General features: G+C 58.0%; 2 protein-coding genes across 4 annotated transcripts; one reads left to right on the forward strand and one right to left on the reverse strand.

Moving 5' to 3' along the window:
- Positions 1-949: 949 nt before the first annotated feature.
- On the forward strand, positions 950-8,310 carry LOC118248833 (tyrosine-protein kinase Srms-like). 2 transcript variants are annotated; one of them, XM_050714092.1, is made up of 9 exons: positions 950-1,012; positions 1,109-1,644; positions 3,735-3,856; positions 4,637-4,803; positions 5,793-5,931; positions 6,367-6,525; positions 6,966-7,147; positions 7,301-7,457; positions 7,784-8,310. In XM_050714092.1, exons 2-9 carry the CDS (start codon positions 1,289-1,291, stop codon positions 7,975-7,977), a joined length of 1,476 nt encoding a protein of 491 aa, XP_050570049.1. In that variant the 5' UTR covers positions 950-1,012; positions 1,109-1,288; the 3' UTR covers positions 7,978-8,310. The 2 variants fall into 2 exon arrangements, with proteins under 2 accessions (XP_050570049.1, XP_035404097.1); XM_035548204.2 differs by lacking the exon at positions 950-1,012 and having other exon boundaries at positions 1,253-1,380; positions 1,479-1,644.
- A 4,768-nt stretch (positions 8,311-13,078) lies between these two features.
- PPDPF (pancreatic progenitor cell differentiation and proliferation factor) lies at positions 13,079-15,679 on the reverse strand. Of its 2 annotated transcripts, XM_035548212.2 has the most exons (5): positions 15,542-15,679; positions 14,697-14,786; positions 13,960-14,034; positions 13,648-13,744; positions 13,079-13,416 (listed from the first exon to the last, which is right to left on the reverse strand). In XM_035548212.2, the coding sequence occupies exons 2-5, from the start codon at positions 14,749-14,751 to the stop codon at positions 13,305-13,307; spliced, it is 339 nt and encodes a 112-aa protein (XP_035404105.1). In that variant the 5' UTR covers positions 14,752-14,786; positions 15,542-15,679; the 3' UTR covers positions 13,079-13,304. The 2 variants fall into 2 exon arrangements, with proteins under 2 accessions (XP_035404105.1, XP_050570050.1); XM_050714093.1 differs by lacking the exon at positions 13,648-13,744.
- Between the last annotated feature and the right edge of the window lie 926 nt (positions 15,680-16,605).

The following is a 16,605-nucleotide window of genomic DNA, read 5'->3' on the forward strand; positions in this document are numbered from 1 at the left end:
CTACAATAAATGTTCCTTTTTTTTTCCAAGTTGCTTTGAAAACCCAGTTGCACACCCAAAGCGAGCTATCTGCAGCAATTACAGCAGGGGAGGATCAAAATAACAGGCTCAGGGGCAGGAGCTGAGTTCCTGGGGGAGTAGCTCGCACCGAGCACAAACCTCCCCTAATTAGATGAAACATTTAAGTGACAAAACCCACGCAGGGGCGACTTGGGGGGGCCGCAGTTGGGATTTCTCAGCAGAGAAGAGTGTTGCAGGCAGCTTAAAGTGTGCTACCCTTATGTGAGGTGTAAATCCATCCTTCTGCAGCTGCTGGGGGTTGGCAGGGGCTTTGCTGTGTGTTTGTGTCCGGCTGTGAGCGGGGCTGTTGGTGCCATGGGTGTGCAAATCGGCCACACGAGGCTGTGGGTGAGGGCTTGGCTGCAGGGGGTACGCGAGTGCCTGGGGCTGATGCTGGTGCTGTGGCCGATGATGGCCAGCGGGTGCTGGGGGGGGGGGTCCCATCCTTGCCACAGGCTGGGCAAGATCCTGAGGGATCTGGGAAGCGGATTCCTTGGAAATCCCTTGTAATGAGAAAGGGAAATCAATGGGAAGAGGGGAATGCTTCAGCGGGGTGATGCTTGGAGGCCAATGCGGACCCAAGGGAGAAGGGTTCTGGTGTGCAAAACCCCACAACGTTCCCCCATCAAACACCCAAACCACTTCAGGTCTCTTCTAGGTTATTTCCCTAATTCTTTTTAACCCTTGCACATTTGTGGATGCAATTATTTTCCTCTAGAAAACAAAAACACCCTCCCACAGCCCGAGACTATTAACCGGAGCCTGCCACTTCATCACAAGAGCTGCTTACAGAAGCAGAGAGCTGCGCTCCGGCAACGAGCGTGAGAGCAGGCGTTAAAATAATAATTAAAAAGGAAAAAAAAAAAAAAAAAAAAAGAGAGAGGGAGAAGCCTTTCTCCTTCCCGGCTGCGCCGCAGCTCCAGCTGTGCCGGTCTGCCAGATGTGCCCGCAGGTGCGCGCCGGGGCTGCCGCCTGCAGCCGCGTCCCGCCCGCGCACCCACCCCAGCAGCCACCCCACCAGCCCGACCAGTTTCACTTTCACAAATAGGAACTTGGCGGCGCCGGGCACCCAGACGCACACGCCGGTCGGGACGAAGGCGGCGAGCTGCCGGCACGCGCGGGGCCCGGGGCCGGCGGGATGAACCCCAGCGCGCCCCTTCCTCCGGCTTCCCGAAGGACATAGGAAAAGGAGAGCGGCGGCGGCCGGGCACCACGTCCCCCTCCGGGGATGGAGCAGTTTGTCCGCAAGCGTTTGACCTTCTTGACATCCTTCTGGAACAAGCTGTGGCCCCGCTCCGGCCCGGATAGCTGCTCGCTGGGGTACTTTGGTTCCGATTCTGTTTCGCTGCACTCGGAGCCCAGCTCGGTTTCCTTCATCCCAAAGTCCTCTCTCTTTATCGCTTTATACGCTTTCACAGCCCGCAGTGCAGACGAACTGAGCATAAGCGCAGGGGACAAACTGCGTGTCCTCAGAGAAGAAGGAGAGTATGTCTTAGCCCGGAGGCTGCTGGGGGAACCGGCCATGGGTTACGTCCCCGCCGCCTACGTGGCCAACCTCAGCCAGGGCTCCTCCGCTCACCGGCCGTAAGTACCCGGGGATCGGGCCCCGACGCGTGTCCGTGGCGGGTGGCAGGGTGGCCCCGTGGGGAAAGGTAGCAGGAGCACAAACTCCTCGTCCCCAGCTTTTACAGGGCTGCCGTGGGACCCATCGAGGAGGTTTTCCTGCTCCTGAGAGCGATATTAGTGGGGTGGAGGTGTTCGGTGCGTGGGGACGCAGCAGGGGTAGCGATGCCGGTTCCCCTTCCCTGGTGTCAAACCCTGGCAAGGGACCGGGTGGACCAGGAGGAGATGTGCACGGGGGTAGCTGCGGTGCCGAAAGAGCGGGTCACCGCTTGCTCCAGCTCCTCTGCCTCTCTCCCTGCATTCCTGGGGAGGCAGCAGGAAGGGATGGAGCTGGGGAAGCTGCCAGGAGCTGCGTCTGAGCCCCGCCGGCTCTAAAGAGCCCGGGAACATGGGGAGAAATGGTTCGGGTTGAGACCCGCCGGGGAAGCCTGAAGCTTTTTAAGACCAAGCTGTGCCTGGGCTGTTCTCATGCACCCAGGACCTGGGGTTCCTTCCCTGTCGCCGCCTCTCCCACCCGCACAGAGCTGGGTTAGCCTCCCAGCCCTCTCCCAGCTGGGGAAAACCTGGGCTTGTCCTTGCACGAGACAGCCCGGTCCCGACACGCCAGGCAAAGCGCCCTGAGAGGCTGCTGCTCCCCTGCACGGGGTCCTGAGTGGTGCTCAGCGGTGGGGATGCAGGCGGAGGTCATCACCATGCAGGCTCCCGCTGCCCCCCAGCTGGGGGTAAAGGAAAGCAGGGGCAGGGGCACAGCCTGCAGCCAGCGGGATGGGAAAGACCCTCCCTCCCCGCTCTGCCTGCGCTTTGGGGCAAATCGGCGAGATTTAGGACCACGCTGTCGAGAACCTGGGGTTCAGCTCCGCGCTGCGCTCCCGTTGCAGAGAACCGTTCAGCAGGCTGAGACTGAGCACGGGTCTGTGCCCGTGGGTCTGTCCATGTTTGTGGGAGCCCATCCCGGGGATGGGGGCGAGGACGATGCCACGGGGCCAGTGAGCAGCCGACGTGCGTGGCTTTGCAGCCGGAGCGAGCCCTGGGCACACAGACTCTCCGGAGCCGCAGGTTGCAGCTGGGTGGTAATTTGTTCAGCTGCAGTAAAGCCATCACGTATAATTTCCTGCACGGCTTCCCAGACGCCGGGGATCCCGGCTAATGACGAAACCTCGGGCTTTGCACGTCCCGGCCGCGTTGGGCTGAACGAAGCAGCCTCTTCCCCGGGCTCGCATGCGTCACGCGGGCGTTGGGCCCGAGCTGCCAACCTGCCTTTTCTTGCCGGGGGATTTCGTGGCATGAAAAGGAGGGGGGGGGGTTGGCTGGGTCCTCCCCGTCTTGGCTCAGCATTGCTGTCATACCGTGCCGCTGCAGCCGGGAGAGGTCTGCGTGGGTGAGACATGGGTTGGAGGGCTCCGAGAGCTCCTTGTGAGCTGCAGGTCGAGCACTGCAGGGAGCTCCTGCTCCCCTGGCAGGGCAGGTGGGTGCAGCCCCACAAAAAGAGACAGAAATTCCTAATTTTGCTGTTTTCTGAGCTTGGAAGGAAGATAACGCAGCCCATATCCCTGCCTTGGTGCGTGCAGAGGATAAGCTGGAAATTCGTTTTACTTGGAGAGGGGTGAAAGATGCCTTCTGCCAAGCACTGAAGATAAAAACAAACAAACAAACAAACAAAAACAACAAGGAAATGGTTTGAAGTTAGGAAATTTAGGAAATTGTGCTAAAATGCAACAAGTACCCATGAAAGCAAGGAAATGAAGCAGCCCCGGGTGCAGGCTGGCCACAGTGCACGAGGGCAGAGGTGTTTACAGGCTCTGTGCCACTCGGGAGGTGGCTGCTCGGAGGATGAGCAAGCTGGGGGGGGCTGCTCCCTTCCCCTGGCTCAGCTGGGGCTGGGTAAGGGTGCTGGAGCTCTGGGGACTGCTGCAGCCCTGGCTGTGTGAACCCTGTGCGTGCATAACCCCGCTGCATCCTGCCCTGGCCCTTGGCCCTGGGGGTCAGGGACCAGGTCCTTGGCCCTGGGGGGGCCCTGGCCTGGCTCTGACCGGCCTCTGCTCTCCCCCCAGCTGGTATTTCAGCAAGATCAGCCGCAGCGAGGCTGAGCAGCTCCTCCTCTCGCCTCCCAACCAGCACGGCTCCTTCCTCGTCCGGGACAGCGAGAGCAACAAGGGCGAGTACTCTCTCTCAGGTAATTTTGGGGCAATTACCCAGAGGAAATGAGCACAGGGAAAGGAGCCAGGCCATTCCCGGGAGCAGCTCCCGGCTCAGCCAGCACAGGGGCAGAAAAATGTGGAAATACGTTTAAAGTTTCTTGTTGAAAGGAGCTAACTGCTTCCTAAAGGCAGGGGGAGAGCTAATGGGTGCAGGCGTGGAGTGCTGGAGGACCGTGGCAAAAGGAAAGTGCCTTGCTCCTGCCAAGGGTACGAAAGCCACGAACAGTTTACCGCGGTTTAATGACAGTTTTGCAGCCCTAACTCCCGGAATTTCATTCCAGTGGCTTTTGTCATCCGAGGATTGTCTAAAAGCACGCTGCCACTCCGGGTTGCCAGGGCCTGGGCAGCTCCCTGGGAGGTTCAGCCCAGGCAGCATTGCTCCCCTCTGCTCCTCTCCAAACCAAACATCTCCCAGAAATTCCTGGCAAGCCCCACGTCCCCAGAGTCCCCACGCCGCGGCGTGCCTTCCGCAGGTACAGCCGCTTCTGATTCATCGACCTCGGTGAACTCAGGTGCTCTCTGAGCAGCTCGTTTGCATGGGGAATGAGTTCCTCTGCCAAAGCATCGCCTCCCCGGTCCAAAGCCACCCACTGCCAGGAGCCTGCTGAGCCGGGAGCTGGGGGAAGGAGGGGGCGCAAAGCTCCGGGGCGAGCTGGGTTGCTTTAGGGGGAATTCAAGAGCCTGGGAGTGGGAGCGGAGGGGTTCAGCGGGACGCGGGCAGGAGCTGAGATTTCCCCCTCCTGGGCTCCCTACAGTGCGTAACCACGCCAAAGTCAGCCATTTCCGCATCTGCAAGAGCCCCGGGGGCAGCCTGTACATCCAGAAGGGGCACCCCTTCCCCGACATGGAGGAGCTCCTCGCCTTCTACACCGAGAACTGGAAGGTCATCCAGAGCCCCTTGCTGCAGCCGTGCAGCCCCACAGTGCGTACCGGCTCCTGCCGCTGCCATCCGCCCCCTTCCCCGGATTTTTTAATCTCCTTTTGGCCGAGCTGGGTACATCTGCTGGGGTTTTTTTTTGCTGGCAGGTGCCTGGCAGATTTAACTTATTTAGTTACTTTTTGCCTAGAAGACTTCCAGAGTGGGAAGAGAGGAAAGGAAAGGAAAAAAAAAAAAGGAAAAATAGAAATAATGCCTATCCCTTTGGGATCTGAGCTCTGTTAAACTAAAAATTTAGATACACCATTAATTCAGCTGTCAGCTTTGCTTTATTGGCCATGTTAAGGGTGAAGGTGTTATTTATGTGTATGTATAGCTGCCCTACCCTGGCTTTTTGTCCAGCCAAAATGCACAAGCTTTTCTGAAATGTTTGCTCCATGACAAAGACTAGAAACCACGTTGCTACAAGTCCCTTCGATACTGAGTCAGGAAATAGCTGTGCTTCCAAGTTTTTTGAGAATATAATAAAACCATATTGCTTTTACATGGTTTTCATGCTAATTACCGTGGCACTCATAAATCCAACTGCGATACCAATCCCAAATTACCAGCTTACTTCCTGATTAGAAGATTAGAAATACATTCACCAATTGTGGCTAAGAAATAACAATTAAACGTGAATAATTTGAGAGTGAGATAGAAAGGCATCAGATAAAAGAAATGCTTAATGACCTGAAGTCTCGATCAGCCACCGCATGCAACGATATTCATTTAGTCACTTTTATTTAGCGGTGGACAGAGAGAAAAGCCACTTTGCGGGGTGATGAGGGGGATTTGAACACCTCAAATTCCTGATATTTATGCAGTCCCCGTGCACGCCGTGCCCCCAGCAGAGGCTGCCCCGCGCTTTGTGCCCCCACGGAGCACTTGGCCACTATTACACTGTGCCCGGGGCGCTGCCACCGGCACCGAGAGCTGGTGCTGGCCGTGCCGCAGGTCCCGGCGGGTCCGAGCATGCCGTGCCCCTTCCGCAGACCCCCCCCGAGAGGGACGGCTGGGAGCGCCCGCGCTGGGAGTTCACCCTGCGGAGGAAGCTGGGCGAGGGCTACTTCGGAGAGGTGTGGGAAGGGCTGTGGAGGAACTCCGTGCCGGTGGCCATCAAGATCATCAAAGGTGCGTGGGGGAGAGGACGTCGGTGGTGGTCTATGGGGTCTCTCGGGCACTGACACAACATTCACCCCCCTTTTGTTTCCGAGCTGGCAAGTAGCCGCTGGTCTGTGGATCCAGCCAAGTGTGGGCTGCGCCTCTACAAAATGGCTCAGTCCAGTGGGCTTGTGATAATTGATAAGTCAAATTAAGCTAAGTTAATTCAGACGGGTTTGTGATAAGTCCCAGTGGAACAATGACGCTGAAAATGGGATCCAAAGCCCCGTGGGAAACATCTCACGGGTGTTTGGATCGGAGGTGCTGGGTGGGCAGGTATCAGCCCTGAAAACAGGGGTGGGCTGCAGGCGGGGGAAGGTCCTCATCCCAAATTAGTGGTGCTGAGCACCCAGTGTCTGGGTGAGAAAGTGGCTCATGATGGCCGCGCCGGCTTTCCACCCCCAGCTGACATGAAGGCAGAAGACTTCACCAAGGAGATCCAGAACCTGAAGCGCTTGAGGCACGAGAAGCTGATCCAGCTGCATGCTGTCTGTTCGCTGGATGAGCCCGTGTACATCATAACTGAGCTCATGCGGAAAGGCAACCTCCACAGCTACCTCAACAGTGAGTGCCACTGGTGGCAGCATGGGGAGTGGGCCTCTGGGCCAGAAGGGCTCCAGGTGGCCCTACAAACTCAAGTGAGGAGAGAACAAGAGAGAACAAGCTCTGTCCTTGTCCTGTTGTCAGCCATAATGCAGAGCAATCCTTAGGTGCTTGGTGGAGGAGGTCCTGGGTGACCCCAAGACTGGAAGACACAGTCTGGTGTCATCCCTTTGGTGTCCCACCAGAAACCCCTCGGTTGTGTTTGGGCAATGCCACCTGCGCTGGGAGTGGTTGGGTTGGATGGTTACCTCTGGTTAGATGGGACCTCAGATTTAAGGTTCTTCACCTCCCCCTGGAATAACGGGTCCCATACTGCCAGCGCAGGGTCTTCTCCCAAACCAGGACACCTAAAATAGATGTGGCTAGATTGCCCCAAATGCCTGGGTCATTTCGGTTAACAGGTCCTGAAGGGAAGTCCCTGGGCACCTCCCACCTGCTCAACATCGCCTGCCAAGTGGCGGATGGGATGAGGTACCTGGAGGAGAAGCACATTGTCCACCGGGACTTGGCGGCCAGAAACATCCTGGTGGGAGAGGAACTCACCTGCAAAATCGCCGATTTTGGGCTGGCCCGGCTCCTCAAGGTCAGTCAGCAGGATCTGCAGGCCACCGAGCTGCCCCAGGTTGCAGCCAGCCTCTGCTGCCCCTTCTCTAAACCACAACCCCAGCAAGACCCCAAAAGCAGCGGCTGCATTCCGCATTCAGTCCCTCAAAACCGTTCTCCCATTCCTTTCCAGGATGACATCTACTCCACCAGCAGCAGCACCAAAATCCCGGTGAAGTGGACGGCCCCAGAGGCAGCCAACTACCGCACCTACTCCCTCAAGTCCGACGTCTGGTCCTACGGGATCCTGCTCTATGAAGTCTTCACCTACGGGCAGATCCCCTACGAAGGTAGGGCTGGTGGGCCCCTCCAGCACCGCTCCATCTGCACTCCAAGCAGCTTTTCCTTCCACAGTGGAGCTGGAAACACCTCCTGTGTCATGAGATTGTTCACTTTGGGGATTGCTTAGAGGGATTTTTGGTGCTGGCAGAGGGGGTGCACGACCCAGGGGGCTGGAAGGTGCTGTGGGCTGGATGATCCATCCCATGCTGAGCCTGTGGCTGATGCCATTTTGTAGCAGCACTGCTTGACATCTTGGCCCATTGCAGGTCAGGGGACACCATCGGGGTGTCCTCTGGCGCCGTTAGAGTGAGGGGAATCTTCTCCTTCCTTGCAGGAATGACGAACCAAGAAACCGTACGGCAAATCACCAGGGGCTACCGCCTCCCCCGGCCCAGCTCCTGCCCCCCTGAGATCTACAGCATCATGCTGGAGTGCTGGAGCGGCAACACGGAGGAGCGGCCCACCTTCCTGGCGCTGCGGGAGAAGCTGGGCTTCATCTACAGGCGCCTGCTCAACTCCCTCTCCTGAGGCCCCTTCCCACCACCCTTCCTGCAAAGCCCCCTCCACGCCAGCTCTTGCCGAGTGGCTCCTTCCTCCTCTCTCACCCTCCACCAGGGCTCCAAGGAAGGCATGTCCCCCCCAAAAAACTGCCCGTGGCCCCTCTCGGTGAGGACGCAGGGAGGTGGCCAAGGGAAAAGGCAACGAGGTGGGGAGGATTCGTTGCCAGAGCTTGGCCATGTCTTGAGAAGCCCCGTGGCAGTGAAGGCATCACCCCAGGTTCACATCTCCGTTCAGCCAGTAGGGAGGGAGGTCCCTGCCGCTCCCCACACCCACATGAAGGTTTGCAGTTTGTGTCCAGTCATGGCTCCGCTTGATTTTCTTGTAGCGTGTGTCCGGTGTATTTATCAATAAATGCGTGCGCATCCATCTGTCCGTCCATCCATCCACCCACCCATCTATCCATCCATCCACCCACCCATCCGTCCGTCCGTCCACCCATCCGTACATCCACCCATCCGTCCGTCCATCCACCCATCCATCCATCTGTCTGTCCGTCCATCCATCCATCCATCCGCCTGAGCTGGGGCAGTGCCGGCTGCTCTGCCCTCTCCGCGCTGCCCCACCAGAGGACAGAGGTGTGCAACCAGCCCTGCTCCTGCGAACACAGCTGGAACATCTCCGGGTGGGCTTTAAGCCCTCGGGAGGATCAACCCCACTCCCGCAGGCAGCTCTGCTCCAGCTCCTCGTCTCGGCCACCATCGTGTGGCTGCTCCAAGGAAAATGACTTATTTAAAACCGTGCCTGCTCAGCCAAGGTGCAGACAATGGAGGCAGGTGCAGACACTGTTTATAAGATGCTGCTTCACCCGGTTTTGCTGCAGCACAGAGGCATTTAACCTTTCGGCATGGTTTCCTAGGGCTCCCCTGCAACACCAGGGCATGGTGCCCACCGCTCTCTGGCAACCTGGGGCGAGCGGAGCTGGATGGGGAAACGCTGGGGAGCAAGAGAATGCTTCTGGCCTTTTGTCCAAAAATCAGTGCCCGACTACAAGTGGAGACGCTGGAAAAGAGCTGGGTCTAGACTGGGATTTAGAGTCGCAGCTGATGCTGTGCTCTGGGGGTGCACAGACGCCCCCCTAGAAAGGCTGGCCATGGGGACGCTTGTCTTTCCATCACACCCACGGTGCAAATCTCCCATCACCTCCATCACCGAGCCCCTGCTCACTGCCAGGGTGCAGCATCCCAGGAGCATCCGAACCCTCCTCCCCACCAGAGCTGGGGGCAGGGTTTCTCCTTTTGCCCACCCTGTGCACGCTCCCTGGGGCCGGGCTGTCCCTGGCAGCAGTGAAAGGACTCCTTGAAAGGCAGCCCCGGGAGCGCTGCCAGGGTGCCTGCTGCACACAGCATCCCCCGCGGCTGGGGGGCAGGCAGTGGATGAAAGGCAGCCCTGCACAGCTGGGGCTGTGTGGGTTGAGATTTCCCCCTGCTGAGCCCGTTTTGCCTGATTGCAGGAGGGCTGGTGGTCGGTGGGACTGAACTTCTGGTGGGGTTGGAGTATATAAAGATAATAAAGTTCAGGCAGCGCTCTCCTTGTCTGAGGAGCAGCTGTGCTGTGCGAAATAGCAGAAAAGAAGCTGGTGTGAGTTGAGTGAAGCCCTGTGGATGAGGGGCCTGGGAAGGGGAGGTGGGAATGTGGTCTAGGTGTGCTGTGCTGGGGTCTGGACACGTTTCCTTTGAAGCCCCAGAAAGTTCCCAAGTCCCTGGGAGCTGCTCTGCTCCCGAGCCCAGTCTGTGTCCTGGGAAAGCTGCAGCTCTGGGCTTGACTGATCCCACCTGGATCAATCCGGTTGGATTTGCCGCGGTGTTTGGGAACGGTTTCAAGAGGCAACATTCATCTTGCAAAGCGTTTTGCAGCCTTATCGAACACCTCTGCGCTGTCCCAGTCTGATGAGAAGCTGAAGAGCGAAGCTGTGGCTGGCAGGTAGGGGTTTGCTGCATGCCGGGAAGGGGCTGGGATTTGCACGGTAGGGCCCTTGCAGCAGGAGAAGCAAACAGGCAGGTCTCGCTGCCACGAGGTGGTGCTAAAAATGAAATAAATGGGAGGCAGCGGGTGTGCGTGGGGCTGCGGGATCTCTCCTGCATGCACCCAGCCCGCAGCAATGCAACAGCGGCCGGTGTGGAGAGGGGACACGGCCAAGCTTGGTGGTGCCCACAGCAGCTTCTCCTTCCTCCTCTGCAGCCGCATTAACAGGCGAGCTGCTGCTTGCATTTGTCCTCTAGCATTGCTGCTGGGTGCTGGCATCTCTCTGAGCCCGTGCTTGTTTTGGAAAGGAACATGTGGTTGGAGGGGGAGCCCTGATTTTTCTCACCTTCTCCCAGGGTCTCAGCCTGGGCAGGGTGCTCAGCTCCCACCAGGACTGGAGATGTGGTGGGGCACCAGGCTGTTCCCAAAATCTGGCCGGAGCTGCCGGTGCCCAGGCCTTTCCGAAGCTCCCTGGGGTGGGCAATGCAAGCGGTGCTGTCACAGGCATCCGCCTGCTCTGGTTTCAGCAAGGCACGTGCCCTGTTGGTGGATTGGAGCTGGCCGAGTGGTATTTGAAAACAGTGCCAGGCTAATGCAATGCATTTCAGCTGTGTCACTTGTTCCTATTTTTAACGTCCCACATTGGCTTTTGTGGAGGGTGAGGGGAATGCAAGCTTCTGGAGAGGGGAAAAAAAAAAAAAAACACATCCCAAAGCAGCAAAAGCAGGAAATGAAAGCAAGTATTTCTCATGCTGGGCTGCTGCAAGAGCTCTAACAACAGAGGGGTGGCACGAGGGTGGCTGCAAGGACCAAGGGCGAGCAGAAAGCATGAGCTATTTTTGCCCAAATATGCGAGTTAATCAACAGCCAAAACGCTGCGTCCTGTAAAGCAGCACGAGGCAGAGCAGAAGAGGGGATGTCTGTCCCTGGTGGGGTGCTTGTGGCACCCAGTGACTCTCCTGCTGTCCTGTGTTGGTGCACAAAGCATCAGAGGAAGTGGGGGGGGGGGGGGGCCGAACTGGCATTTCCCGTTCATGATCTTGCTGGTGCTGGTACCTGTGCCCTCTGGCACGACCTTGCCTGGTCCTGGCAAAAACACTCGGCCTCTCCTTGGGCCACTCTCAGCATCTCTAGGTGCAAAACCAAAAAGCCGTGTGCAGACACGGGGCTGCTCTAAGCTCTTCTAAGAGGTTTGGCTTTATTATTATTATTACGAGTGGTGAGAAAATAGAGTAGAGCAGAACAGTTCAGTTGGAAGGGACTTTCAAAAATCACCTAGTCCAACTGCCTGACCATTTCAGGGCTGACCAAAAATTAATGCATATTATTGAGGGCACTATTAATAATAATAATTACTATTAAACACTAACAGGCATGGGATTGACTTTGGTTGTCTTTAAATACCCCTCCAAACTATGGGGAGCATAGCACAGGGGGGCTCTGCATGCACATACATGCAGGATGCCTATGCCTGCTCCCAGTGGCCCCCATCCCTTCCTCCTGGCACCCTGCAAGCGATGCTGCCTCATTCAACCCAAGCTGAAATTTCTTTTCTAAAGAGGAAATTGCAAAAGCTTTGGGCTCCCTGATACCTGGCCCCACGTGCAGCGTGAGGCTGGTGCTGCAGTCGCTGCTCCCAACCCGAGCGGCCTCGCAGCGGGAGGGAGCTCAGCCTCGAGAGGGGCCCCTGGGTGATTTGGGGAGGGCTCAGGCGTGCTGGCTGGGCTCCAGTTTGCTCAGGCGAAGTTTCCCTGTAGGGTTACGCCAGGACGGGGCTCATGGCCTCGCTGTGCTGGGGCCGCTGCCAAGTGAAGCGAGAAGCCCTGCCCTAAAGCACTTGGTAGTAAAATGCAGCAAATGTGGGCCAAACCGGAGATTTGGTCCCCTCTGTGGGAAAACTCAACATGGAGATGAGGCGGCCACACAGTGAGGGTCAAGGGAATGCCTTGCAGCACCCTAAATCAGGATTGGGAGAGCCTTGACCCAGCCGGTGGCATTGCCTAGAGCTGGGTGAAGCCAGGCAGAGGGGCCAGCCAGAGCCCAGCGATGTCAGGATTGGTGCCTTTGCTTTGCCATGGCCTCCCTTGGGGGGGGGGCCCACTCGGTCTGGACCTCGGCGTCACGAGACAAACAAGCAAACACAGCAATATTGACTTGATCAGTCTGTGTCCACGCTTCAATTTGCAGGCCATTTAAAAAAAAAAAAAAAAAAAAGGAAAGAAAAAAAAAAACTTATTTTTCCAAACCGTGGGGCTTCTCCAGGGAATTAATAGCAGATACAACCTGCTGCTCCCCATCCCGGGGTGAGCAGCAGCAGACGCTGGGCTTGCCCCCCAGGGTGGTGCTTGCCCCCCTTGCCACCCCAGCAGCCAGGCAGCACCCCTCGACTTGCTTTGCTCAAAAAGGACACCCCCCCCCCTCCCCTTACACTCCACCCCCTCTATTTTCCTGTGCTTTGTGATGTTTAGAGGCTGTTGTGCATCCCATGGTGGGCAGCCACATGTCCCTGTGTGTCCCACACGTTTGCTGCGGGCTGGCAGTGCTTCCGGGAGCCCCTGCAGCACCGACACAGAGCAGGGCAGCCGCCTCTCCCCATGCTGGAAAACCGCTCTGACAGCGGCGGATGGAGCACACAGCTTTGCCCTTTGCCCCCCCCGGGATGCTGGGGCACAAAGTCACCGTGGCCTCGCACAGGCCTCGTGCTGGGAGCAGGGCAGGGAGCTCCACATCTGGAAACCTGCCCTGAGGTTTGCTTGGACTCCAGCAGGACCTGGCACCTCGTCCCTCTCACACCCAGGGACCTCTGCTTGCTCCCAGCCCACGCACAGCAGGCACCAGCGCAGGGCAGCAGAGAGGAAAGAAAGGCTGGGGGGAGGCTGCACGGAGCCGGATCCTGCTCACGCGCAGGGCACACACGCAGTGAGTCACGCTGGCACGGCCACAGCTGGCTCAGAGCTGCTCACCCCCTGCAAAAATCCCTCCCCGCGTTACCCTACTGGAAATGCTGCGGTTGGAGGCTGCGCTGTCTCCTCCAGCCCCATCGCCATCCCCGGCTCAGCCCCAGCCTGGCAGGACGCCCATCCCCGGCGAAAAACAACCCTCAGGGTTTTTTAAAAGGCTGCTCGAGTTTATTAGTTACCATTGAACAAGTACAAAGTACAGAATTGTGTCACCAAGTCTGCGCAGAAAGGTGTAGTCGCGTTAAGAAATATAGTAAAAAAAAAAAAGCTGGTGTAGAAGCTGCTGGGGGTCTGCTGCTTTATTTTGTTCCCCCGTAGTGCTTTCATCTCTGAGCAGCCCGACTCCTCGAGGGGCTGTGCCTGCCGGCACGCTCAGGACGAGGGTCCGAGGCTGGGCTCGCTGGTGTGCCGCCTCCGTCCTGCTCCCACTGCTGGCACCAGCGCACATGCCAGCTGCCCTGCCGGCACCTGCAGCGCTCCCAAGCTGTGGGACAAAGCAAAAAAAAAATATATTTAAAAAGGGGCAGGCTGATGCCAGGGCTTTTTATTGTCACCCTGTGTTTATTTCCACAGCCCAGGAGCGGCTGTGCTGGGCAGGGAGACCCAAGGGATGTCACCCAAAGGGTCAGGATGTGACAGGGATGTCCCCAGCTGCCCTGTGTGGCTCTGTCCCCGGTCATCTCATCCCAGTGCCACGCTGGAGGAATGCGCTCACCTCTCCGGGGACTCTGACACGGTTGTCATGGCCGGGGGATTCGTCTTCCCGAAGAAGAAGCTGGCCCACCACTGGCCAGGGTCAGATTTGGGCAGCCCTGGGGGGATGGCACAGGTCAGAGCACCCCGGGCAGCACTGCCACCGCCCCGCTCTCATCCCGGAGTCTGGGTTTTGCCTCCCAGGAGATTTGCACAGCTCCACGCTTCCCCCAAACATCCCAAACAGATTTCCAAGCGTGGGATGTTTTTGCTGAGACCTTTAGGGGATGCAGCTCACCACGGCCCACGGAACCAGCCGCGACCATGCACGTACCCGGGTGGTGCGGGATGACCTCCCCGTAGTCTGAGCTGCTGCAGGAGCTGTTGCTGGACGTGGAGCTCAGGCGCCCTGCAGAAAAAAACCCAGAGCCAGCAGTCAGCTCTGGCCCTTGGCACCACGAGATGCACAGCCCTGGTGCCACAGCTCGGGCTCGCCGCTGGCTCTGTCTCACTTCAGGGCTCGCCCAGTTTTAGTGCCAAGCCAGTAAAAACCAGTAGGAAGGAAATACTGCAGAGATTACACGCTGGCCAACATCAGGTAGCAGAAAAGCATTTAAAACCCGTGTAGGAAACCACTTCCACCCCCAAGGACGTTTCTGAATGGCTTTGCATTGTATGCAACACTTGGAAGCCTTTATGGATGTCTCAGGGCCAAGAGGGTGCAGATTTCTGCCCATAATCCATGCAGTTTTAGCCCGATTGCTATAAACCTGTTACTAGTTTCAGCTCCGGGGAAATATTTTAATCCCCTCTGGTTTAGGCAGTCCCTCAAACCAGAAAGTCGCCCCCCCCCCCAGGAGAGGCACCAGGAGCTGCCATTGTCCAGGCTGGTTTCGCAGCTCATTTTCACAGCAATGGTGCACGAGGCCTTCGAAGCCAGCCCCTTCCCCACAAGGTTAGAAGCAAGGAAAAGGGTCTCCAGCTAGAACGAGCTACTGAGCATCTCCTTTCTTGCCAAGGAGCTCTCGGGGGGCTCCTACCAAGACCCCAGCACCCCCCCCATGCTCTTACTTCTGCGGTAGTTGTGCGTGGCCATGAGCGAGCCGCTGGATGGGATCGATGCCATGGTGCTTGGTCTTGGGTGCTGCACGGACCTGAAACCTGCAGGAAAAGGGGCGGCCGTCACCGCGGGGGGGCCTGCTGCAGCCCCCACCCTGCCTGGGACAGACCTGGGACAGCACCCAAAAAGCTGCAGGGGGTTAAATTGGGCAATTTGGTGACTGCTCTGGGGATCTGACAGCACGGTGACCCTACACGGGTTATGGGGGCTACTGCGCACAGCCCCACTTGTGCCCGAACCTGCAGGCGTGTGCGAAGCCAAAATCCCCACAAACATCTGCGTGCGCAGCCCCTGTGCGGCCCCCCCGGCCCCTGCTGGATGTTCTGCCTCTCTGCACAAAGTTTCTTTCCTGGTGCCCACGTTTGGGAGTTACAAACCTCAGAGCTGAAAGCCCAGGCGTGCTTTGCGGGGGGGCACGGGCTGGGCCCCCCTGGCACGCAGGGGTGGTCCCTGGGGGGAAACTGAGGCACGGGGCTGGCAGGGCTGACCCACGCGTGTCACCCCGAGGGGACCCGCAGCTGCCGCGCTCGGGGTGCTCAGCCCCGGCCCCAAACCAGCCCCTCCCGAGCACCCCCCCCGCCAAATTCCCCAAATCCCCACGGGCTGCCCCATTTCCCCACCGACCCCCCCCCGTGCTCCAACGAGCCACCCTTGAGGCCAGGTGCCTCCCACGCACCTGCAGACCCCCGAATCCCCCCGAATCCCCCCCCCTCGCCCCCCTATTAGCACCACCCAATGCCCACCGCCCCCTCCCGGATCGCCTGCAACGCCGAGCACCCCCGCGGCCGCGGCGCACCTGGGCGGGCAGGCGCTAGGACCCTGCGGGGCCCGGCGGGCAGGCGCTAGGACCCTGCGGGGCCGCTCGGCGGCGGCGGCGCCGCCCGAGGAGCGCAGCGACCGCGTCCGCTCCGCACGGCCTCAGCCGCTGCGCTGCCGGCCCCGCCCCCCGGGCCCGCCCTTATATCCCCTCGGGCCACGCCCCCCGCACCTCGCCGCCAATGAGGCTGCGGGGAAAGAGAGAGGGCACGCCCACTGGCCTCGAAGGGGCGGGGCTGGAGGGTGGAACGCCACGCCCCCTTGGTCTGGCCCCGCCCCCTGGCCGGGCCGGGCTGGGGGCTCCGGGGAGCGGCCGCGTTGGGGCCCGGTGGTTTCCTGCCGGTGTTCCACCGGTGGCCGGGTTTTGGGGGGAGGAGGTTTAAAAACATAAAGGTTTAAAAAAATCGCAGGCCGTGAGACCTTTGGGTAGTCAAAAAATGCAGGAAAAAAAAAATCAAAAAATGAAGAAAAATTTCAAAAAATGCAGGAAAAAAAATCAAAAAAATGCAGAAAAAAATCCCAAAACGCACTGAAAATGACTAAATGCATAAAATACCCGGGGAAAGCAGAATGTTACAGCAGATCTGCGGGATGGGAACGTGGTCGGGAACACGGCAAAGCCAAAGCAGCACCGAAAGGTTGCAAAAATCCTGCACGACGTCCACAGGGGCAGCTCAGGGTCATCTTTCAGTCATTTTTTTTCATATAATAAAAATCTTATTTTTTTTAAATTTAAAAATTTAATTTAAAAAATTTATTTTTTAAATAAAATCATATTTTTTTTCATCATTTTTTCGGGGTTTGAAGACAGAAGAAGCCCGTTGCCCAGCCCCGAGTGGTTCCTGCACAAACTCTGCCCGCGGTAGGGTTTCACCCCAACCAGCCCATCATTTTGGTGGTAAATCCGGATTTATTTGTTAAGCATGGGGACAAGCAGCCAGCACCAGGCAGGTTGCTCCATTGTGCTGACTTGGTGCTTTCTGGGCAATGAGTTTGCCAAAGGCCGCGATGGACTTTGAATACACAAATGCGAGCATTTCGCAT

Source organism: Cygnus atratus, chromosome 16, assembly GCF_013377495.2.
Source record: "Cygnus atratus isolate AKBS03 ecotype Queensland, Australia chromosome 16, CAtr_DNAZoo_HiC_assembly, whole genome shotgun sequence".
NCBI classification, from domain to species: domain Eukaryota; kingdom Metazoa; phylum Chordata; class Aves; order Anseriformes; family Anatidae; genus Cygnus; species Cygnus atratus.

Bases quoted from the DNA above. Each gene is read 5' to 3' on its own strand.
- LOC118248833 (XM_050714092.1), top strand. From the start codon at position 1,289: ATGGAGCAGTTTGTCCGCAAGCGTTTGACCTTCTTGACATCCTTCTGG. The intron at 7,148-7,300 runs GTCAGTCAGCAG...ATTCCTTTCCAG, and splicing joins GGCTGGCCCGGCTCCTCAAG to GATGACATCTACTCCACCAG. The intron at 7,458-7,783 runs GTAGGGCTGGTG...CCTTCCTTGCAG, and splicing joins CGGGCAGATCCCCTACGAAG to GAATGACGAACCAAGAAACC.
- PPDPF (XM_035548212.2), bottom strand. From the start codon at position 14,751: ATGGCATCGATCCCATCCAGCGGCTCGCTCATGGCCACGCACAACTAC. The intron at 14,035-14,696 runs GTAAGAGCATGG...TTTTTTCTGCAG, and splicing joins CACGCACAACTACCGCAGAA to GGCGCCTGAGCTCCACGTCC. The intron at 13,417-13,647 runs GTGAGCGCATTC...TTTGTCCCACAG, and splicing joins GTGTCAGAGTCCCCGGAGAG to CTTGGGAGCGCTGCAGGTGC.